Genomic DNA, 18,885 nt, shown 5'->3' on the forward strand with positions numbered 1-18,885 from the left:
GATTCCTTTTGATCGTCTGTTTCTTTCATACAACTCCAATTTTCATGTGGCCCACCACACCCTTCACAAGCCATAACTGAGACTGTTTTTTGTCATTTCTAATTTTTTTATTTTTGAAGAAAGGGCCTCGATTTGGGCTTGTAAAGAAGTGCTTTCATCGACCTTATGGGCGCTCGGGGCAATAGATTTATTGCCTCGGGGGGTGTGCCATTGAAAATTGGTTTGAGCAATTTCCTCAATTTGGTAATATATTTCATGCGGGCGTCGATTACCTAAAAGTCCCCCGGAGCTAGAATCAAGTGTCTGCCTTGTGTGTGGCAACAGTCCATTATAGAAAGTGGATACTTGTTGCCATATCGCAACGCCATGATGTGGACACTTGCGTAATAGTTCCTTGAACCTTTCCCAAGTTTCATATAAGGATTCCCCGTCCTCTTGTGAATATGTATTAATTTCAGTCATTAATTTAGCCGTTTTAGCGGGAGGGAAATACTTATATAGAAATTTTTGGGCTAGTTCATCCCAGGTGTTTACCGATCCAGCTGGGAGGGCGTTGAGCCAAGCTTTCGCTCGGTCTTTTAGTGAGAAAGGAAACATTCGGAGGCGGATGGCGTCATTTGATGCTCCATTGATCCGAAAGGTATCACATATTTCTAAGAAATTAGTAATATGTAGATGGGGATCCTCGTCCGCAAGCCCATGGAAGGTTGCGGAGTTTTGGAGCATTTGTATCAAATGCGGCTGAAGTTCGAAGTTATTAGCTTCAACATTTGGAGCATTGATAGCGGCGCCTAGGTTACCTACGGTGGGTCGTAGATAATCCATGAGGGTACGTTGGTCCGCCATCGGAGGTGGATCACCCGAAACTTTCTCTTGGTTCTTAGCTTTTAATCTTTTTCTGAGAAAGCGTTCGGGTTCTTCTAGAGGTTCTTTTATGTCCTTATTAGAACTGGAGCTCATACACTATGTAAGATTGGCGTCTGGTTCCAAGTCCTGCAACAAAAAAGAAAGAATGCTGGTCAGAAGGTTCACCACGGCCCCGTGGTCAGCGAACACGGCCCGTGGTCGGAGTTACAGTGATTGTTTTCCAGATCCCAGTTACTGGAAGTTTGGACACGACCCCGTGTTGCACCGACACGGCCCCGTGGTCAGCCTTTTGTAACTTGGAAAACTAAAAACTGCCAGTAACGATGCTGGGCACGGCCCGTGTCCGACCAGGCACGACCCGTGCTGAGTGATGCGTGTGTAGTGTGTATATAAATTAGATATATAATTAAGCCCTTTTTACACCTTTAGCCAAGTTTTAAATTTATAAAACACGATATTCACTAACACTAAACACACATATGGGCAAGTGCACCCATCGTGGACGTAGTATAGTGTTGGTAAGATACCGAGGTCGTCCAAGGACACAAGAGCTTTTAATACCGGTTTATCCTCAACGTCTAATCAAATCAAAAAGTGAGAAAAATATTTTTAAACTAAGAAAATAAAAACTAACTAAATGCTGAAAAATAAAATAAAAATAAAAACAGATAGACAAGATGAATCACTTGGATCCGACTCGTGTATTAGTATAACCTTTGATTATTTTCGCACTTTTGCACTTGTTTAAGAGATTATCTTAGTTATTGTAGTAGGCCCCTCTTTTGAAGGCGACGTTACCCTCAACCCAGTAGTTTGAGTCAGCAAGGATACAATCCTAAAGGGTCGGATTATTGGAAGATAATGAATTAAGTTGTTAATGCAAATTATGGTAGGCCCCGCTTTTGGCGGTGACGTTACCCTCGGCTAAGTAGTCTGAGTCAGCAGGGATACAATCCTAAATAGCCGGGTTATAGTATTAATAGTAGTTAACTTATGAGGGGGTCAAAGAGTTTGGATCCCCGCCATCCAATGCCTATGGGCATTGAAGGAGATCCTACTAAATTTGACCCAGGTCCCATGCAGGACCTCTAAACGCTGAACAAGGGCAAGACCCTTACCAAACCGTTCCCTTAACCCCCGACCAGGTAGCCAACATACCTCCATATAGACCGTGGAGATATGCATGGTGAAAATCTTTTATTTTATATAGACAGTAAACTAATGCCAAGACACCACGGACAAACGATAAGGAAAGATCACCTTCAACATAAGCAACTAGTTATTAAAGTCATTAATACAAAACCAAATAAAAATTGCAAAAGATTAAAAATAAAAAGTATTATACTAAACACTTGTCTTCACCAAGTGATGTAAGAGACTTAGGCAAACATGGCCTAGATTGTCAAGAACTCTTACGATCAATCTTGGATCCCGAGACGACTCACACACTCTACGATGGACAATGGATGATGGTGGTGGATGATGGTGTTATGGTGGTGGTGGGTGGTGGATGAGGTGTGAGAGAGGTGGTGTGCCAAGGGATGAGATGGAATGAAACCAAGCACCCCTATTTATAGGCTGAACAGAAGGCTGGGCACGGCCCCGTGTCCGCTGGACACGCCCCCGTGCCCGTCTGACAGTCTCTCTCCTCATTAATTGTAATTCGCAATTACAATTAATGCGCCTGCTGTACTTTCACCACGCCCCCGTGCTCGCTGGACATGGCCCCGTGGTGGGCAATGGAAGCTTCTACCAGTTTATCTTTTATGCTGCTTCTTGGGCACGGCCCCGTGCTAGCTGAGCACGGGGCGTGTTCAGGCTTCTGTTTTCTCTTCTTTGCTTTGGAGGATGCCGTTGAGGGTCCGGGCAGTCTACTTTTATTCCTTTTCTTGTATTTATGCTAGAATTAGTTGTCTTTTTGCTTCTTTTGTGAATTTGAGCTCATTTCATCCTGAAAATACAAAAGGAAGACAAAAACACTCTTTTTCCAACATTAGTACTTAAAAAGGGTTAGTTTTATGCCTTAATTGATGTGATTTATATGTTGCATTTTACACACATCAAATACCCCCACACTTGAACTTTTGCTTGTCCTCAAGCAAAACTCTTTAAATGTGGCTTACACTCCCAAATGGAATAGGTAGAAGAGAAAGTTTTTGGTTTGTCATAGAGTGTCGGGAATCCAAGATCTTTTTAGGTTTTATTTTTATTTATTCACAATCCTATTCGTTATGATTTATTGAGAACGTCTCATAGGATAAATTACTTATTTGGGCATAACATGCCTTTTTAAAATTTTATTTATATACAAGTTCACATACCTCACGGGATAAATCACTCAATACTCGGCCGTAGGTGTATTTTTAGTGAATCACTCGAGAGCGGCATGGAACTCACGCCTTCCATAGGCTTGCCAAGCAATCAATCCTCCTCCTTTTTAACTTTATACCTTTGTAAATATCAAGAGGACTTTTTGGGTGAAGGGTTAGGCTTGGGCTAAAGGTGGGTGGTTGGGTTAGTGGTTAGTAAAAGGGCGAAAAGCGTAAAAAGCGTCGGTTTTCGAAAAAATTTCTTTAGTGACTTTTTATTTTGAAGTATTTCTCCAAACAAGCTTTTGTTTGTATAGCTTTGTTTGTTTTTAACTTCATCATTATATATATATATATATATTTTTTTTTATATATTTTTTTTAGTCACATAAAAGAACGAGCTTGCGAAAAACCGAGCTTTGTTACTAAAATAAGGGGTGAAAAATAAAAAGGTTTTTGGTGGGTAAAAAGGTTTTTTTTTTTTTTTTTGAGGGTAATGAAATGAAAGGTTTAGGCTCAAAGGGGTTAACTAGGGGGATTTTTGGGTAGGTGGTAAAAAAAATTGAAAAATAATGGTGTAGAAAGAAAAATGGTTAGTCCTAATGCCTCCATCATTTACTTACTTGGGTTTAAGTTGGTAAGGACCGGGAATGAATCGTCGTGGCAAGTTCTAGAGTTGTAAGAACCAAGCGGCTATTCACACAAGAAACGAAAAATGAGCATTTAGTCTAAAGATGTAAATTTGTATGCTCAATAAAGGCTCAAAACTCACTTTTGTGGGAATGGGTTTTTAATGTGATCAAGTATATATAGTTAAATTTTAACTAGACTTGTTATGCCGTTTCATAATTTTCTTATGTTGGTTCTTGTTATCACGACGCTTTCGGTTGTAAATTTTTAAAAATATAACCTTATTAATCTTATGATTCCCAACTTAAACTTTAGACAAGTAAAAATGAAAGGATTTTTGAAAAAAAATTTGGGGTGTTTAGCGGTTCCAATAGAGTTTTGTGTAAGGCTTGTTGTTAGGACTTGCAAAATTTCAAAGTGTTAGCTTCCCCCCCCCCACACTTAAATTACACATTGTCCTCAGTGTGTCCCAAAAACAAATTTTTAGGTTGATTGGATGTGTGGTGTAGTGTTAAAAAGCAAAGATTTATGTTACTGGCAGTCTGGACACGGCCCCGTGGTGACCGGGCACGGCCCCGTGGTCAGGTGCCACTAACAGAAATTAAAGAAATGAGACAGAAGCCTGGACACAGGGGCGTGTCTGGTGAACACGGCCCGTGTCCAGTTACCTGAACTGTGCGTTTTTCTGCAGGTGGCTCAGCACGGGGCCGTGTTGGTTGGGCACGGCCCGTGTTGAGCCTTCTGTGATGGAGATTTGTGTCGGGTTGCTCTGTTCTTTGTGCATGGGGCCATTTTTCTCGTTCCCTTTTTCATCCATTACCACCATAAGTGTGTTTTATTCAATCTTAGAAACCATCATATCATTGCAAACATAGAGAATTACATATAGTTAATCTAAATAACTAGGGGGATACATGAGGTTATCATAAAGGTTCTACTTATTTAGGAAAATTTCGGGAATAGCTTCCCGATGTAGTAAGACCCTTTAGCCGATGGCTCCTCGGTTATTGTTCAAAGCCACTCTTCTATCTCCCTTGGGAGGAAGAAAGCAGCTTCATTTTCTTCAGTGGCTTGAGGAGGAACATTCACCGGGACTCCTTGCACCACCCTATGCTGAGGCCCTTGGTGCATGGCATGCCATTCGGCCGGAATGATGACCTCGGGCACTACATTCCACGCTCTTTGGGTTATTATGGGAACCAAAGGCGGGGAGGCGAGAAGGTTTAACCTCTGGTGCAGGAGGTTCACTTCTCGCAGACAGCCTTCCAACCCCACCGTCAGATGATTAATACGGTCCACTAGCGCTTCTTCTACTCCCGTCATCTCGTCTATGGCTTCCCTTAAGGCGTAAACGTAGTTTACTAGGGAGTCTTCTGCTGTGGACGACCTTCTCCCATTTCGGTTATTTCTTGAAGATGATCCGATAGTTCTGCTGGCCATTTTCTGTGGAAGAAACCGAAAATAACTGAATTTTTGCAAAACGGCACCTCGAACACGGCCCCGTGTTCACTGAGCACGGCCCCGTGTTCACTGAGCACGGCCCGTGTTCAGTTGTCTGCTGGATTTTTTTGGCTAAGGATTCTTGGGTTTTAAATTATTTTCACATCTTTTAACTGTGGTTTAAGCTTAGATAATTCAAAACAAAGTTATAAACTCAACTTTAAACAAGAATCCATAGCAAATAATCTTACAAACTTTTCATAGAAGGTTGGAATCATGGGGTTTCCAAGCTTCCATGGAGGAGATGTTTGAAAAATTTTGAAAGAAGGAGAAATGAACAAAAGTGGAAAGGACAAGATGGTCCTTGGGAACCTTCTTTTAGCACTTACCTAGGATGGTATATGTGAAGATCCCAGGAATCTCTGTCTAGTGAAGTGGTAAAATATGAGCAGGATTCAGGCTGCATTTAAAGAAAACGACAGCACGCTGGACACGGCCCCGTGTCCGCTGGGCACGGCCCCGTGTGCAGAGAAAATCCTGACACATTTTGTCCGTATTCTGACAAAATCAGCAGAGAATCTTCTGGGTGGGCACAGGGTCGTGTTGACCGGACACGGCCCCGTGTTGGGAGGCTGTTTTATGGAGTTTTGTTGCTCCTAAGGATTTTATTTATATCGGGTGGTTCTTGATTTGTTGGAACAACCCCAAAGTGCCTAAGATACCTTAATTGTCCTATACTAAGGCGAGAACGCAAGAGGTTATCGGTGAGGGTAATTCCTATTTTCATTCTAGGTGGACAAGTCCAACCCTTTCCCGGGCTCTCGTTAAAGAAGGTGTATGCCGAATCGCTCAGGTCTATGTATGCACCGAACGAAGTCGATGGAGAGTCCTTCACGGCACAATCGGCACAGGGACGACTATCGTCCAAGTCTTTTCTAGGTATGAAGGTATTTTCGGGAGCAACGAGGTTGTCGGAATGCTGTTCCAACATTTCCTCATGGTCATCGTCTTGGGGCGGATCAATAAAATCCTTCCTAAGTTCCTTTGACCAATTTAGAATTATTTCTTCTAGTTGAAATAACTCGTCAAGGAGCATTTCCCCTAGAATATCTGGCTGGGCGCATTCGAGGGAGAGATAATGCTTATTTTTACTTTCGCCCCTCTTAAGGTTATAAGGAATCGATGGGTCTATATAGTGGGGCCTATAATTTAGAAAATAACATTTTAATTCTTCATGTTCGCCTCCACATAATCGACACCACGTACCATAAGAGTTCCTAAAGTAAAAAGAATTACTATCACTCATGTTTGTGTCAGAAATTACCAACCGACGGGATCTAACGGTTCTGTTTTCAGTAAGAGAATCTTGGGCACGGGGGCGTATTGAGTGGACACGGCCCCGTGTTCAGCTTACTGTCTGACTTAAAACTGGATTGCCAGTTCCAATGATTGAGCACGGGGGCGTGTTCAGCGGGCACGGCCCGTGCTGAGCTCTGCAGAAGCTGAAAAACTAAGAAAAATCCTAAAAATTAAAAAAGAAAAATAAAAATATGATTAGGCCGTTGATTCCTAACTTTCTTAAAATCCTTGTGTCCCCGGCAGCAGCGCCAAAAACTTGATGCGTGTGTAGTGTGTATATAAATTAGATATATAATTAAGCCCTTTTTACAACTTTAGCCAAGTTTTAAATTTATAAAACACGATATTCACTAACACTAAACACACATATGGGTAAGTGCACCCATCGTGGACGTAGTATAGTGTTGGTAAGATACCGAGGTTGTCCAAGGACACAAGAGCTTTTAATACCGGTTTATCCTCAACGTCTAATCAAATCAAAAAGTGAGAAAAATATTTTTAAACTAAGAAAATAAAAACTAACTAAATGCTGAAAAAAAAATAAAAATAAAAACAGATAGACAAGATGAATCACTTGGATCCGACTCGTGTATTAGTATAGCCTTTGATTATTTTCGCACTTTTGCACTTGTTTAAGAGATTATCTTAGTTATTGTAGTAGGCCCCTCTTTTGAAGGCGACGTTACCCTCAACCCAGTAGTTTGAGTCAGCAAGGATACAATCCTAAAGGGTCGGATTATTGGAAGATAATGAATTAAGTTATTAATGCAAATTATGGTAGGCCCCGCTTTTGGCGGTGACGTTACCCTCGGCTAAGTAGTCTGAGTCAGCAGGGATACAGTCCTAAATAGCCGGGTTATAGTATTAATAGTAGTTAACTTATGAGGGGGTCAAAGAGTTTGGATCCCCGCCATCCAATGCCTATGGGCATTGAAGGAGATCCTACTAAATTTGACCCAGGTCCCTTGCAGGACCTCTAAACGCTGAACAAGGGCAAGACCCTTACCAAACCGTTCCCTTAACCCCCGACCAGGTAGCCAACATACCTCCATATAGACCGTGGAGATATGAATGGTGAAAATCTTTTATTTTATATAGACAGTAAAATAATGCCAAGACACCACGGACAAACGATAAGGAAAGATCACCTTCAACACAAGCAACTAGTTATTAAAGTCATTAATACAAAACCAAATAAAAAGTGCAAAAGATTAAAAATAAAAAGTATTATACTAAACACTTGTCTTCACCAAGTGATGTAAGAGACTTAGGCAAACATGGCCTTGATTGTCAAGAACTCTTACGATCAATCTTGGATCCCGAGACGACTCACACACTCTACGATGGACAATGGATGATGGTGGTGGATGATGGTGTTATGGTGTTATGGTGGTGGTGGGTGGTGGATGAGGTGTGAGAGAGGTGGTGTGCCAAGGGATGAGATGGAATGAAACCAAGCACCCCTATTTATAGGCTGAACAGAAGGCTGGGCACGGCCCCGTGTCCGCTGGACACGCCCCCGTGCCCGTCTGACAGTCTCTCTCCTCATTAATTGTAATTCGCAATTACAATTAATGCGCCTGCTGTACTTCACCACGCCCCCGTGCTCGCTGGAAACGGCCTCGTGGTGGGCAATGGAAGCTTCTACCAGTTTGTCTTTTATGCTGCTTCTTGGGCACGGCCCCGTGCTGGCTGAGCACGGGGCGTGTTCAGGCTTCTGTTTTCTCTTCTTTGCTTTGGAGGATGTCGTTGAGGGTCCGGGCAGTCTACTTTTATTCCTTTTCTTGTATTTATGCTAGAATTAGTTGTCTTTTTGCTTCTTTTGTGAATTTGAGCTCATTTCATCCTGAAAATACAAAAGGAAGACAAAAACACTCTTTTTCCAACATTAGTACTTAAAAAGGGTTAGTTTTATGCCTTAATTGATGTGATTTATATGTTGCATTTTACACACATCACTGAGCTCTGCATAAGCTGAAAAATTATGAAAAATCCTAAAAATTTAAAAGAAAAATAAAAAAAAATATGATTAGGCCGTTGATTCCTAACTTTCTTAAAATCCTTGTGTCCCCGGCAGCGGCGCCAAAAACTTGATGTGTGTCGGTGTTTATATAATTTAGATGTATATTTAAGCCCTTTTTACACCTTTAGCCAAGTTTTAAATTTATAAAACACGATATTTACTAACACTAAACACACATATGGGCAAGTGCACCCATCGTGGACGTAGTATAGTGTTGGTAAGATACCGAGATCGTCCAAGGACACAAGAGCTTTTAGTACCGGTTTATCCTCAACGTCTAATCAAATCAAAAAGTTAGAAAAGGTTTTTAAACTAAGAAAATAAAAACTAACTAAATGCTGAAAAATAAAAATAAAATAAAAACAGATAGAAAAGATGAATCACTTGGATCCGACTCGTGAATTAGTATAACCTTTGATTATTTTTGCACTTTTGCACTTGTTTAAGAGATTATCTTAGTTATTGTAGTAGGCCCCTCTTTTGAAGGCGACGTTACCCTCAACCCAGTAGTTTGAGTCAGCAAGGATACAATCCTAAAGGGTTGGATTATTGGAAGATAATGAATTAAGTTATTAATGCAAATTGTGGTAGGCCCCGCTTTTGGCGGTGACGTTACCCTCGGCTAAGTAGTCTGAGTCAGCAGGGATACAGTCCTAAATAGCCGGGTTATAGTATTAATAGTAGTTAACTTATGAGGGGGTCAAAGAGTTTGGATCCCCGCCATCCAATACCTATGGGCATTGAAGGAGATCCTACTAAATTTGACCCAGGTCCCTTGCAGGACCTCTAAACGCTGAACAAGGGCAAGACCCTTACCAAACCATTCCCTTAACCCCCGACCAGGTAGCCAACATACCTCCATATAGACCGTGGAGATATGAATGGTGAAAATCTTTTATTTTATATAGACAGTAAAATAATGCCAAGACACCACGGACAAACGATAAGGAAAGATCACCTTCAACATAAGCAACTAGTTATTAAAGTCATTAATACAAAAGCAAATAAAAAGTGCAAAAGATTAAAATCAAAAAGTATTATACTAAACACTTGTCTTCACCAAGTGATGTAAGAGACTTAGGCAAACATGGCCTTGATTGTCAAGAACTCTTACGATCAATCTTGGATTCCGAGACGACTCACACACTCTACGATGGACAATGGATGATGGTGGTGGATGATGGTGTTATGGTGGTGGTGGGTGGTGGATGAAGTGTGAGAGAGGTGGTGTGCCAAGGGATGAGTTGGAATGAAACCAAGCACTCCTATTTATAGGCTGAACAGAAGGCTGGGCACGGCCCCGTGTCCGCTGGACACGCCCCCGTGCCCGTCTGACACACTCTCTCTTCATTAATTGTAATTCTCAATTACAATTAATGCGCCTGCTGTACTTTCGCCACGCCCCCGTGCTCACTAGACACGGCCCCGTGGTGGGCAATAGAAGCTTCTACAGGTTTGTCTTTTCTGCTGCTTCTTGGGCACGGCCCCGTGCTGGCTGAGCACGGGCCATGTTCAGTCTTCTGTTTTCTTTTCTTTGCTTGGGAGGATGCCGTTGAGGGTTCGGGCAGTCTACTTTTGTTCCTTTTCTTGTATTTATGTTAGAATTAGCTGTCTTTTTGCTTCTTTTGTGAATTTGAGCTCATTTCATCCTGAAAATACAAAAGGAAGACAAAAACACTCTTTTTCCAACATTAGTACTTAAAAAGGGTTAGTTTTATGCCTTATTTGATGTAATTTATATGTTGCATTTTACACACATCACTCATGATGTGTAAATATTTCTTATTATCAACAGTCCTTGACTGAGTATCATATCCGTTATGATATATGTTTTTGAAACTCAACAAGTTTCTTGTTGATTTTGGGGAAAATAAAGCATTCTCTATTAAGAGCTTTGTACCATTTGGTAATATTAAATTAGCTTTTCCCACTCCTTCTATCAAGTTTGTAGGACCTGATATTGTATCAACGGTTCCTTTTGTTGGTTTTAACTCATAAAAATATTTCTTAGATTTAAGTATAGTGTGTGTGGCTCCACTATCCGCTATACATATATATGCATCATTTGTCTGCTCTTGTGCTCCAGTGGTATTCATTTTAATCTTGAAAATATAAAGAGAAATAATAATAAGTGTATAACGAAGACATTGTGAATTATTTTATAATAAGAAGTTTATTTATTAGTTGAAGACGTTACATGAAAAGAAAGACTACTGAAACATAATAAAGATATATATATAATAAAGAAAATTACATAATTGTTGCATATAATTATTATGGTTTAGCAACATTCGTTTCAGAGTTCCATGTTATTGTTAAAGTTGGTGACATTCATTTCGACGTTGATATCATTAAAATTATCCACATGGTTCATCTCCTTTTCTTTTCTTTTCTTTTGAGAGAGGCTTGGTAAAGTTCACATAAATGTGAAGGTGTACGACAAGCCTTTGACCAATGGTTTGCACTTCCACATCTGAAACAAGACGTGCCATTGTTTTCGGACCTACCAGCTTCATTCCTTTTGTTATACTGGTTGGGATTGGTATTTTGTGGAGTGTGGTAATTGGGGGTTCTTTGATTTCGACCACGACCACGACCGCGACCACGTCCACGACCATGGGAATTGCCTCAGAAGTTATTATTTCTTTTGAAGGAATAATTTCGACCATTACCTTTACCAAAATGGCCACGGCCACGGCCTCGTCCCCATTTTCTTCCAGAGTCTTTAATATCATCATTAATAACAACATTTGCTTCTGGAATGGCTAATGATCCAGTGGGACGAGCTTGATGATTTTTCATTAGTAGCTCTTTGTTTTTCTCTGCTACGAGGAGAAATGAATTTAGATCAGAATATCTTTGAAACTTTTGCAACCGATATTGTTGTTGCAAGTTTATATTTGATGCATGAAATGTGGAGAAAGTTTTCTCCAACATATCTTCCTCCGTAACAGTTTGCCCACAGAATCGGAGCGTTGAGCATATCCTGTACAAAGCAGAGGTGTATTCATTCACCTTTTTAAAATCTTGGAACCTGAGATTGTTCCATTCATCTCTAGCAGTGGGAAGTAAAACTTCCCTTTGATTATCAAATCTGCTTTTTAAATCTTCCCACAAAAAGTATGGATCCTCAAAATTTGAATATTCAAATTGCAACACTTCATCAATGTGTTTATGGAGGAAGACATCGGCTTTTGCCTTGTCTTGATCGCTACACTCGTTCCACTCCGTTATCGTTTCCAAAACACCCATTGACTTGAGATGTCGCTTAACATGTGCCGTCCACGGCATATAATTTTCTCCGGTGATATTAAGAGCCGGGAATTCAATTTTTGCGATGTTTGCCATTTTTTTTGCTAAACATAAATAAGGTAAATATTAAAATCTAAATACTCATTAAAAATGAGATAACATACAAAGGTACAGCTATAAACAAATAAATGAATACATAAGTACTAAAAAGATGATGTGGAAGCTCATACATTAAGGTCGGCAACAATATTAATATTATGCCGGCCAATATTAAAATCGGGTGAATCATCTTCGAATTTTTTTTTTGAATAGCCTTGAAAAGAAAACTGTTTGTTGTGCAATAATGAGATTGATAATTGGTAATTAATAGTGGTAAATTATAACCGTTTTGCAACGGTTATATTACCGTTTTATAGCCGTTATATAACGGTTATATACATATATATGTATTTGTAATAAATGATGTATTACATAAATGTTATTTTATAAGATATAAAATCAGGATGTATAGTAAGAAAAAATGTTAGTATACATGAATGTAAACTCTAAATTAAATGTTAGTATGTACGTATAAATAAAAGTTAGATGCATAAATAAATGTTAGGTACATAAATAAATGTTAGTAGTCTCATAATTATTATATCTCCAGAGCAATAGGTCCCCTGTACTAATTTTAATTTATCACAGAACTATATTATAAATATACATTTATATAAAGGAGAAACGGGATCTAAAAGATCATCCTAAAGGTGTATGGTTTTACAACTCACTGGTGCACCCTTAGGCTTTCAACCTATATATATGTATATATTTAAATATATGAAATTCTTACATTGTGTATGGTAATAGCTCCTTTGCTTTTGTTGATTTGCTTGTTTGACGGCGCTCGTGCTGATAACGTGTTATAAAACAAAGAGATTGAGATTAAAACTTTCTCAATATATCTTTCTCCGTATTCCTTTCTTCTTTTCACAATTCTGTATTCTATCGAATCTATTACATTCGTTATATAGAAAATAAAAGAAATAAAAACAAAACTGGTGGGGCCTATAAATTATAATTCGTTCGAATTATTTCCTTTACTGTGTGCTTTTACTGTGCGCATCATGTCATCCATATTCATAACACTTATTTTTATATAGCTTTTGTTACAGCTATAAATATAATTTGATAAATTATAACAATAAAAACTAATAATAAATAATATATCATTACCACTAATAATAATAATAATAATAATAATAATAATAATAATAATGATAATAATAATAATACTAACTAGATAAATAATAAACAAATAATAAATAACTAATAATTAAATAAAAGAATAAAAAAAGACAATAAAAAGACAAAAAAAGACTAAAAACAAAAGCAAGTGATTGATGGATGTGATGTTTTTATAGGTGGAGGGTGTAATTAGTAAAAAGGGGGGTTGTAAGACTAAAGGGTATGGAGAGGATGGGCTTGGAGGGGATGAGCCGTCACGTAGGCGCCACGTAGGAGTGGCTTGGAGAGGATGGACCTAGGGGGTGGGGGATGAACCCCTTTGTGTATATATATGTATATATGTATAGGTATATGTGAGAGAAGGAAGAAGGAGAGAGGCACGGCGGACCCGGCTGTGGGTCGCCGCTTGTGCTGGGCCGAGCCCCAGGGGGGCGGTGTGGGGGTCCGGCGCCGGGCCTAGCCGGGCATCAGCCGACCCCCATACCTTCCAGTCTAAATAGAATGAGCCTTATTTACGGGTCTTTCTTGTTTAGATGCAGTTAGTATATTTTGGATGATTATTTATGGTATACAATTTTCTTTTATGATACAGGAGACTTGATAGTAGTAGCTGTGGCAATGTACCCTCTGCTTTACTTTTTGGATTACTTTTTTGAGTACTTTTTCAGTTTCCCCTCCCATTGGGAAGAGTGGTCTAATCGTGCGATTGAGACGAAGATTATTCCCATGTTGGAATATTCACTTATCATTTTCTTTATAGTTCTCTTTTTTAGTGTTAAATTTGTGAGGATTCGTATATGACATGTATCATGTGATTTAATGACTTGTACATTATATATCTTTTAATTTTAACTAGAATTACGACTCGCCGCAATACGGCGGGCATTCTTTAGTTATAACTAAGTCGATTTAGGACGCGAATGTTATGTTGAACCTGTCAAACGGGAAAAAAATAGACGATGTAAAAACGTTCACCCACACACGCACTTTGCGTCGTGTTAACTCGCAAAGTTTAGAACGAAACGTAAAAACGCTAAACCAATGACGCACGTTGCGATGTGTTAAGTCACAAAATTTAGAACGAAGCATAAAGCGAAAAATTTTTGAAAAATTAAAACTATAAAGTTTTGCGTTAAAAATAATTTTGGGCGAAAAATTTGAAAGTAAAAGTTGTGAGGTTAGATTGCAAAAGATAAAAAGTTTTGTGTTAAAAGTAAAAAAAAAATAGTTTTGGGTTAAAAATAATTTATGAAATACTTTTGGGTGAAAAGTAAAAAAAATCAATTTTTTTTTGAAAAAACCCCAAGGCCAAGGTTACAACAACCATATGCATAACCATTTTTTCTTTGAAAAACCCCCAAAGCCAAGATTACAACAAATAAGTAAAAATATCAAAGTGGTTAAATCGCAAAAGATGGAAACTTTTGAATTAGAAGTAAAAAATCAAATTAATCAAAGGGGTTAAATTACCAAAAACTAAAACTTTAAACTTAAATTGTCAAAGATTAAAACTTTAAGGTTAAAAAGGAAACAAAGATTAACAATTTTAAACTTAAATTGTCAAATAATAAAACTTTAGGGTAAATTATCAAAGATTAAAACTTTAGGGTTAAAAAGAAAACAAAGATTAGAAGTTTAAACTTAAATTGTCAAACATTAAAACTTTAGGGTTAAAAAGGAAAATTTCTATTTTTTTTTTTTTTTGAAAGACTCCCAAAGCCAACATTACAACACATATATGCATAATTAAGTTGCTTCTTTATAATGTTTAATTCTATTCCTACATGCTTTGAGTTTAACAACAATTCAAATACATGTTAAGCATAAGGTACAAGCTTAGATGCTTACAAATGTTCCTAATTGATATTATATAATATAATAATTAATCCATTTTAAAGGTAGTAATTGTGTAGAATAATAAATATCCTTTGACTCGTACCATTCGTCCTCTCTTTAGGATAGGATGCTTGATCCAGTAGTTTTAGGCTGCCATGTATGCAATGCCGGTTGCAAGGGTTTGAAACTTCTAAGTGCGAACAATGTCAATCAAATAATGGACTTTGGTCCATCCAAAAATTATGTCATTTCCACAGCCCATGATACCTTTAGGTTGTGTTCTTTTCATAGTATAGAATGGAATCCGAAAGGAATTGAAAAATAGACTTCATTTCTTATTCCTTATGTTGTTCATTACTTTTGGGTAAAGGGTTACCCCAGTGAATCTATTATAACAACCGCAAATAAGTACAAGTAGTGAGGATGAGTTCCACACTAGTTCATACACAGGACATGCCCCATATATGTAAGCCAACAAACATAAAAGTACCTATGACATCACATCAACCTAGCCTACTATACATCATGCAAAGATATCTAGCAGACAAAAACAATACATAACCAAAATCTTCAACCTCCATCATCAAAAATGAAGTTGCCACGAAACGGCATCCCTTTTAGACGAACCAAAGACAATCTAACCATTGGAGAACTTTGTGGAAGAGGTGCTTGACCCTGCTCTAGAAGACGAAGGATATGTACCCGAAGACATAGACTCATTGGTTTCATCATAGACAACTTCAACCCCTTCCTCATCTAAATCCACATGAATCTGTTTACCCCCTTTATTTCTCCCTTGAATTGAACCACCATGTCCCCCAACATAATCAAGAGTAGAAAACGGATTATTAGTTTGGATTTTATGGGAAGTAGAAACCTGCTGAGTAGCAACGACCTTTTTCTTCATATCCACCGGTCTGTACTCAAATTTAGGCTTCTGGTTATTAACTTGAAAGCCATTCTTCTTTGCACTCTTCTTAACCTGAACTTCAGTGAAACCATCCTCGTCTACTTTCGGCCTGTTAGTAGGAGGTTTGGATGTTGAGCCAATACGTTTAGGGCATTCCCCAGAGTCATGCCCAAACACACAGCAGTGAGCACATCTTGGAGTTTCCCATTCATACTCCACCCGAATAATCTCCGTCACATATTTGTTTCCATCAAATTCAGGAATAGCCATGGTTATAGTGCCTTTCAAATCCTGATCAGCGGATATTTCAATGAGAGCCCTAGCATAGCTGCTCCGTCCCCAAGCCTCATTACACATATCAATAGTATACGAATCCAGCCGCACAAGAGACCCAATTTTTGAAGCCAGCATTCTTAAACCATCATCAGAATACGCCACTAGAGGGACGTTGTCACACCCCGATTTCCACGTGTTTCACCGGTGGGCCCGGTGGGGGATTACCGTGACGTAGTTGGCAACAATATAGTCAAACCACACAATATTTAAATGCACGGCGGAAGCATAAAGATAGATATATTTCAACCATCGAATGTAATATCCATGTATCACAAGTAGTCGAAATAAATCCACAGGGGATCAAAATAAAAAAATAGAAATATTGTTCAACAGATAGTGGCATCCCAAGTTTGCGAGACTCTAACGACGCTAAGGAGTGGCCAGCCTATTTCGTGTAGAACCTGCATTTAATCTTTTGGGGAAAATACGTCAGTTTACACTGGTAAATACATTCAACCGACACTTTCGAAAAAGGTTTAATAAAATTGATTTGAATACACAAGGCACAAACTCTTTATAACTTGGGATAATTTATAAATTAAATCTTGTAAAAGAATTACATGTTCACTATGCGTTCAGTCGCCTGGGTCGTGCCGGGTTTAAGGTTAATAGACACGCCACAAAGCATAAAGCCGTGGCGGGAAAACCAACGGTTATACCTTTATAAATATAGACACATTGTCGGGTGTACGCCTACACCCGCGTGTCGAGGTCGTGGCCATTTCGTAAAATGATGCCAAGGATATCCGGGACATGGTCATTAAGCTCCCAAAGGCGTAAAGCCAACAAAACAAATTTTTAAATGGGTCACATTGATAATACCCAACTACTAATGAGTTAGGGTCAATTGCCCAACCAAGCGGTATTTTTACATACCGTAACCCAAGCCCGTATAACGGAAAATAAGTTAAAAGTATTTACCTGAGCAAGTAATAACCTCAATAACAAATGCTAGTATCTTTTACTGGTCACCTATTCTGGAACGAAGGTTTATAACAACCTATTAAAATCCTAACGGGTCTTTAGTTTAGCCTTAGCTTAGACCGGTCAGTTTCAAAGGATAATTACGGTTTAATCGCGTGAAAGGCGAAAACCGAGAATGGAATGTGGTTTGGACCCAACAAGTTTGAAGACTTGTTTTATATGGGTAATATAACCACAATCTAGATTTTGAAGTAAAACAATAAGGTTTGACCCGTTTCGACTAGTTCATGTAAACTAGTTACATAAACCGAACCGTACGCGTAAAAGGCGTAACGGGTAACCGTAAAAGTCCTTACACAGGTTTCCTAAGTTAATATGCTCTAAAGAGGTTGTGGTATCAGTAGGATACCTTCCATTACGCCCATAACGAGTTTAATCCCAATATACGCCCCGTTGGGGTATTTCGGTCATTTTAAAGATTATAAAAGAGATTTCCGAGTTCTACAGGAAATCTGAGTTTTCCGAACAATTTATAAAGTCCAAAATACTCTATTTATTATTTAAAATTAGTAGCAACTGGATTCGGGTCAAAATACCTTGTAGAACTCATTTTATGTTTGAAAATGGTACATTCGGTATTTACCGAATCAGTGCCATAACCGCAGGTTACTAGCAGGTTAAAAATAATTAAAAATCTTTAAAAATCCCAAAATATTATTTTACATCAGTGTGTAAAAGGTTTTGTGTCGAAATTTGGGCTTAGATAGGCTTTATGCTAATTGCGCCGTTTAATTACTAAAGTTTCCTTAATTGCGCTATTTAGCATAACTCCTATTCTAGACCTCGGATTGACGTGAAATTTTAGAGACATGCTTAGAAATCAGTAACTAAGGTTATTGTCCTTTCACATATCCAAAATTCTCGTTTTAGAGTAAAAAGGGCGTTATGGTCAACTTTTAAGCATTTAACGGAAATGTGCAAAAGACTCGGACAAACAATGAACCGGTCACAGAGGGTTATACCATCATGTAACCTGGTCCTAAGAGAGTCTTATGGCATATCTAAATCATACCATATCGGGTCAGAACTGAAGTCAAAGTAGAAGTCAAAGTTTTGCGACTTTCGGCTCCGAACCGGGTCAAAACAGTAAATGGTCGGATGAAACAAGCTTAGACCAATTATAATACTTATTATCATGTTTTATGAGTGTCAAAATAGGTTACACGCCATCTACATTACTGATTATGCATAAAATCGAAAGTTAGCATTCTGTTGACTTTTTCTAAGCAAGTTTGACTCGACATTTGTACTAGTTAGAGTGGGAATCAGAGGGTGCCCTTTTAGGGGTTTAAAGCCCACATGATTACCAACATATAACTACCTTTATTTCGATTAATCACTGGACCATTTGTGATTAACCGTTAAGTCAATCGTTAATTACGACGGATTGACTTTTAAGCTATATCTAAGCAAAACTTAACCAAGAAAGGGTGGAGCACACTTACAAGAGTCCTATGCACGACCAGGGACGAGTATTGAAGGCACTTGAGCTCTAGAAATGACCAGAAGTGTTGTTTGAAGGTGTGAAGAACTTGTTGTTACAAGGTGGCCTTTTATAGTGTTCACTAGCCCTTAGATCTTTGACAACAAGTGCTACAAGTGTTCTTAGATCATCAACATGTGTCCCTGAGTGCTAGGGGACGTTTAGGGGGTGCCCATGCTCTCATTATTGCTCAATAAGTCGGTTAAAACACCAAACAGTGCTTCTGTCC

The 18,885-nt window shown here is 38.7% G+C and overlaps 1 protein-coding gene and 1 non-coding gene across 2 annotated transcripts; one reads left to right on the top strand and one right to left on the bottom strand.

Annotated features, from left to right (window-relative positions):
* The first annotated feature begins 361 nt into the window (after positions 1-361).
* Positions 362-468, top strand: LOC118491782. Its single transcript, XR_004892227.1, has one exon. It is a non-coding gene; the product is annotated as a small nucleolar RNA R71 (small nucleolar RNA).
* Positions 469-11,256: 10,788 nt separating this feature from the next.
* Positions 11,257-11,976, bottom strand: LOC118491496. The gene has a single exon (XM_035989317.1). It carries the CDS (start codon positions 11,974-11,976, stop codon positions 11,257-11,259), a length of 720 nt encoding a protein of 239 aa, XP_035845210.1.
* Between the last annotated feature and the right edge of the window lie 6,909 nt (positions 11,977-18,885).

Source organism: Helianthus annuus, chromosome 4 (genome assembly GCF_002127325.2).
Source record: "Helianthus annuus cultivar XRQ/B chromosome 4, HanXRQr2.0-SUNRISE, whole genome shotgun sequence".
Classification (NCBI taxonomy): Eukaryota; Viridiplantae; Streptophyta; class Magnoliopsida; order Asterales; family Asteraceae; genus Helianthus; species Helianthus annuus.

Bases quoted from the DNA above. Each gene is read 5' to 3' on its own strand.
- LOC118491496 (XM_035989317.1), bottom strand. From the start codon at position 11,976: ATGGCAAACATCGCAAAAATTGAATTCCCGGCTCTTAATATCACCGGA.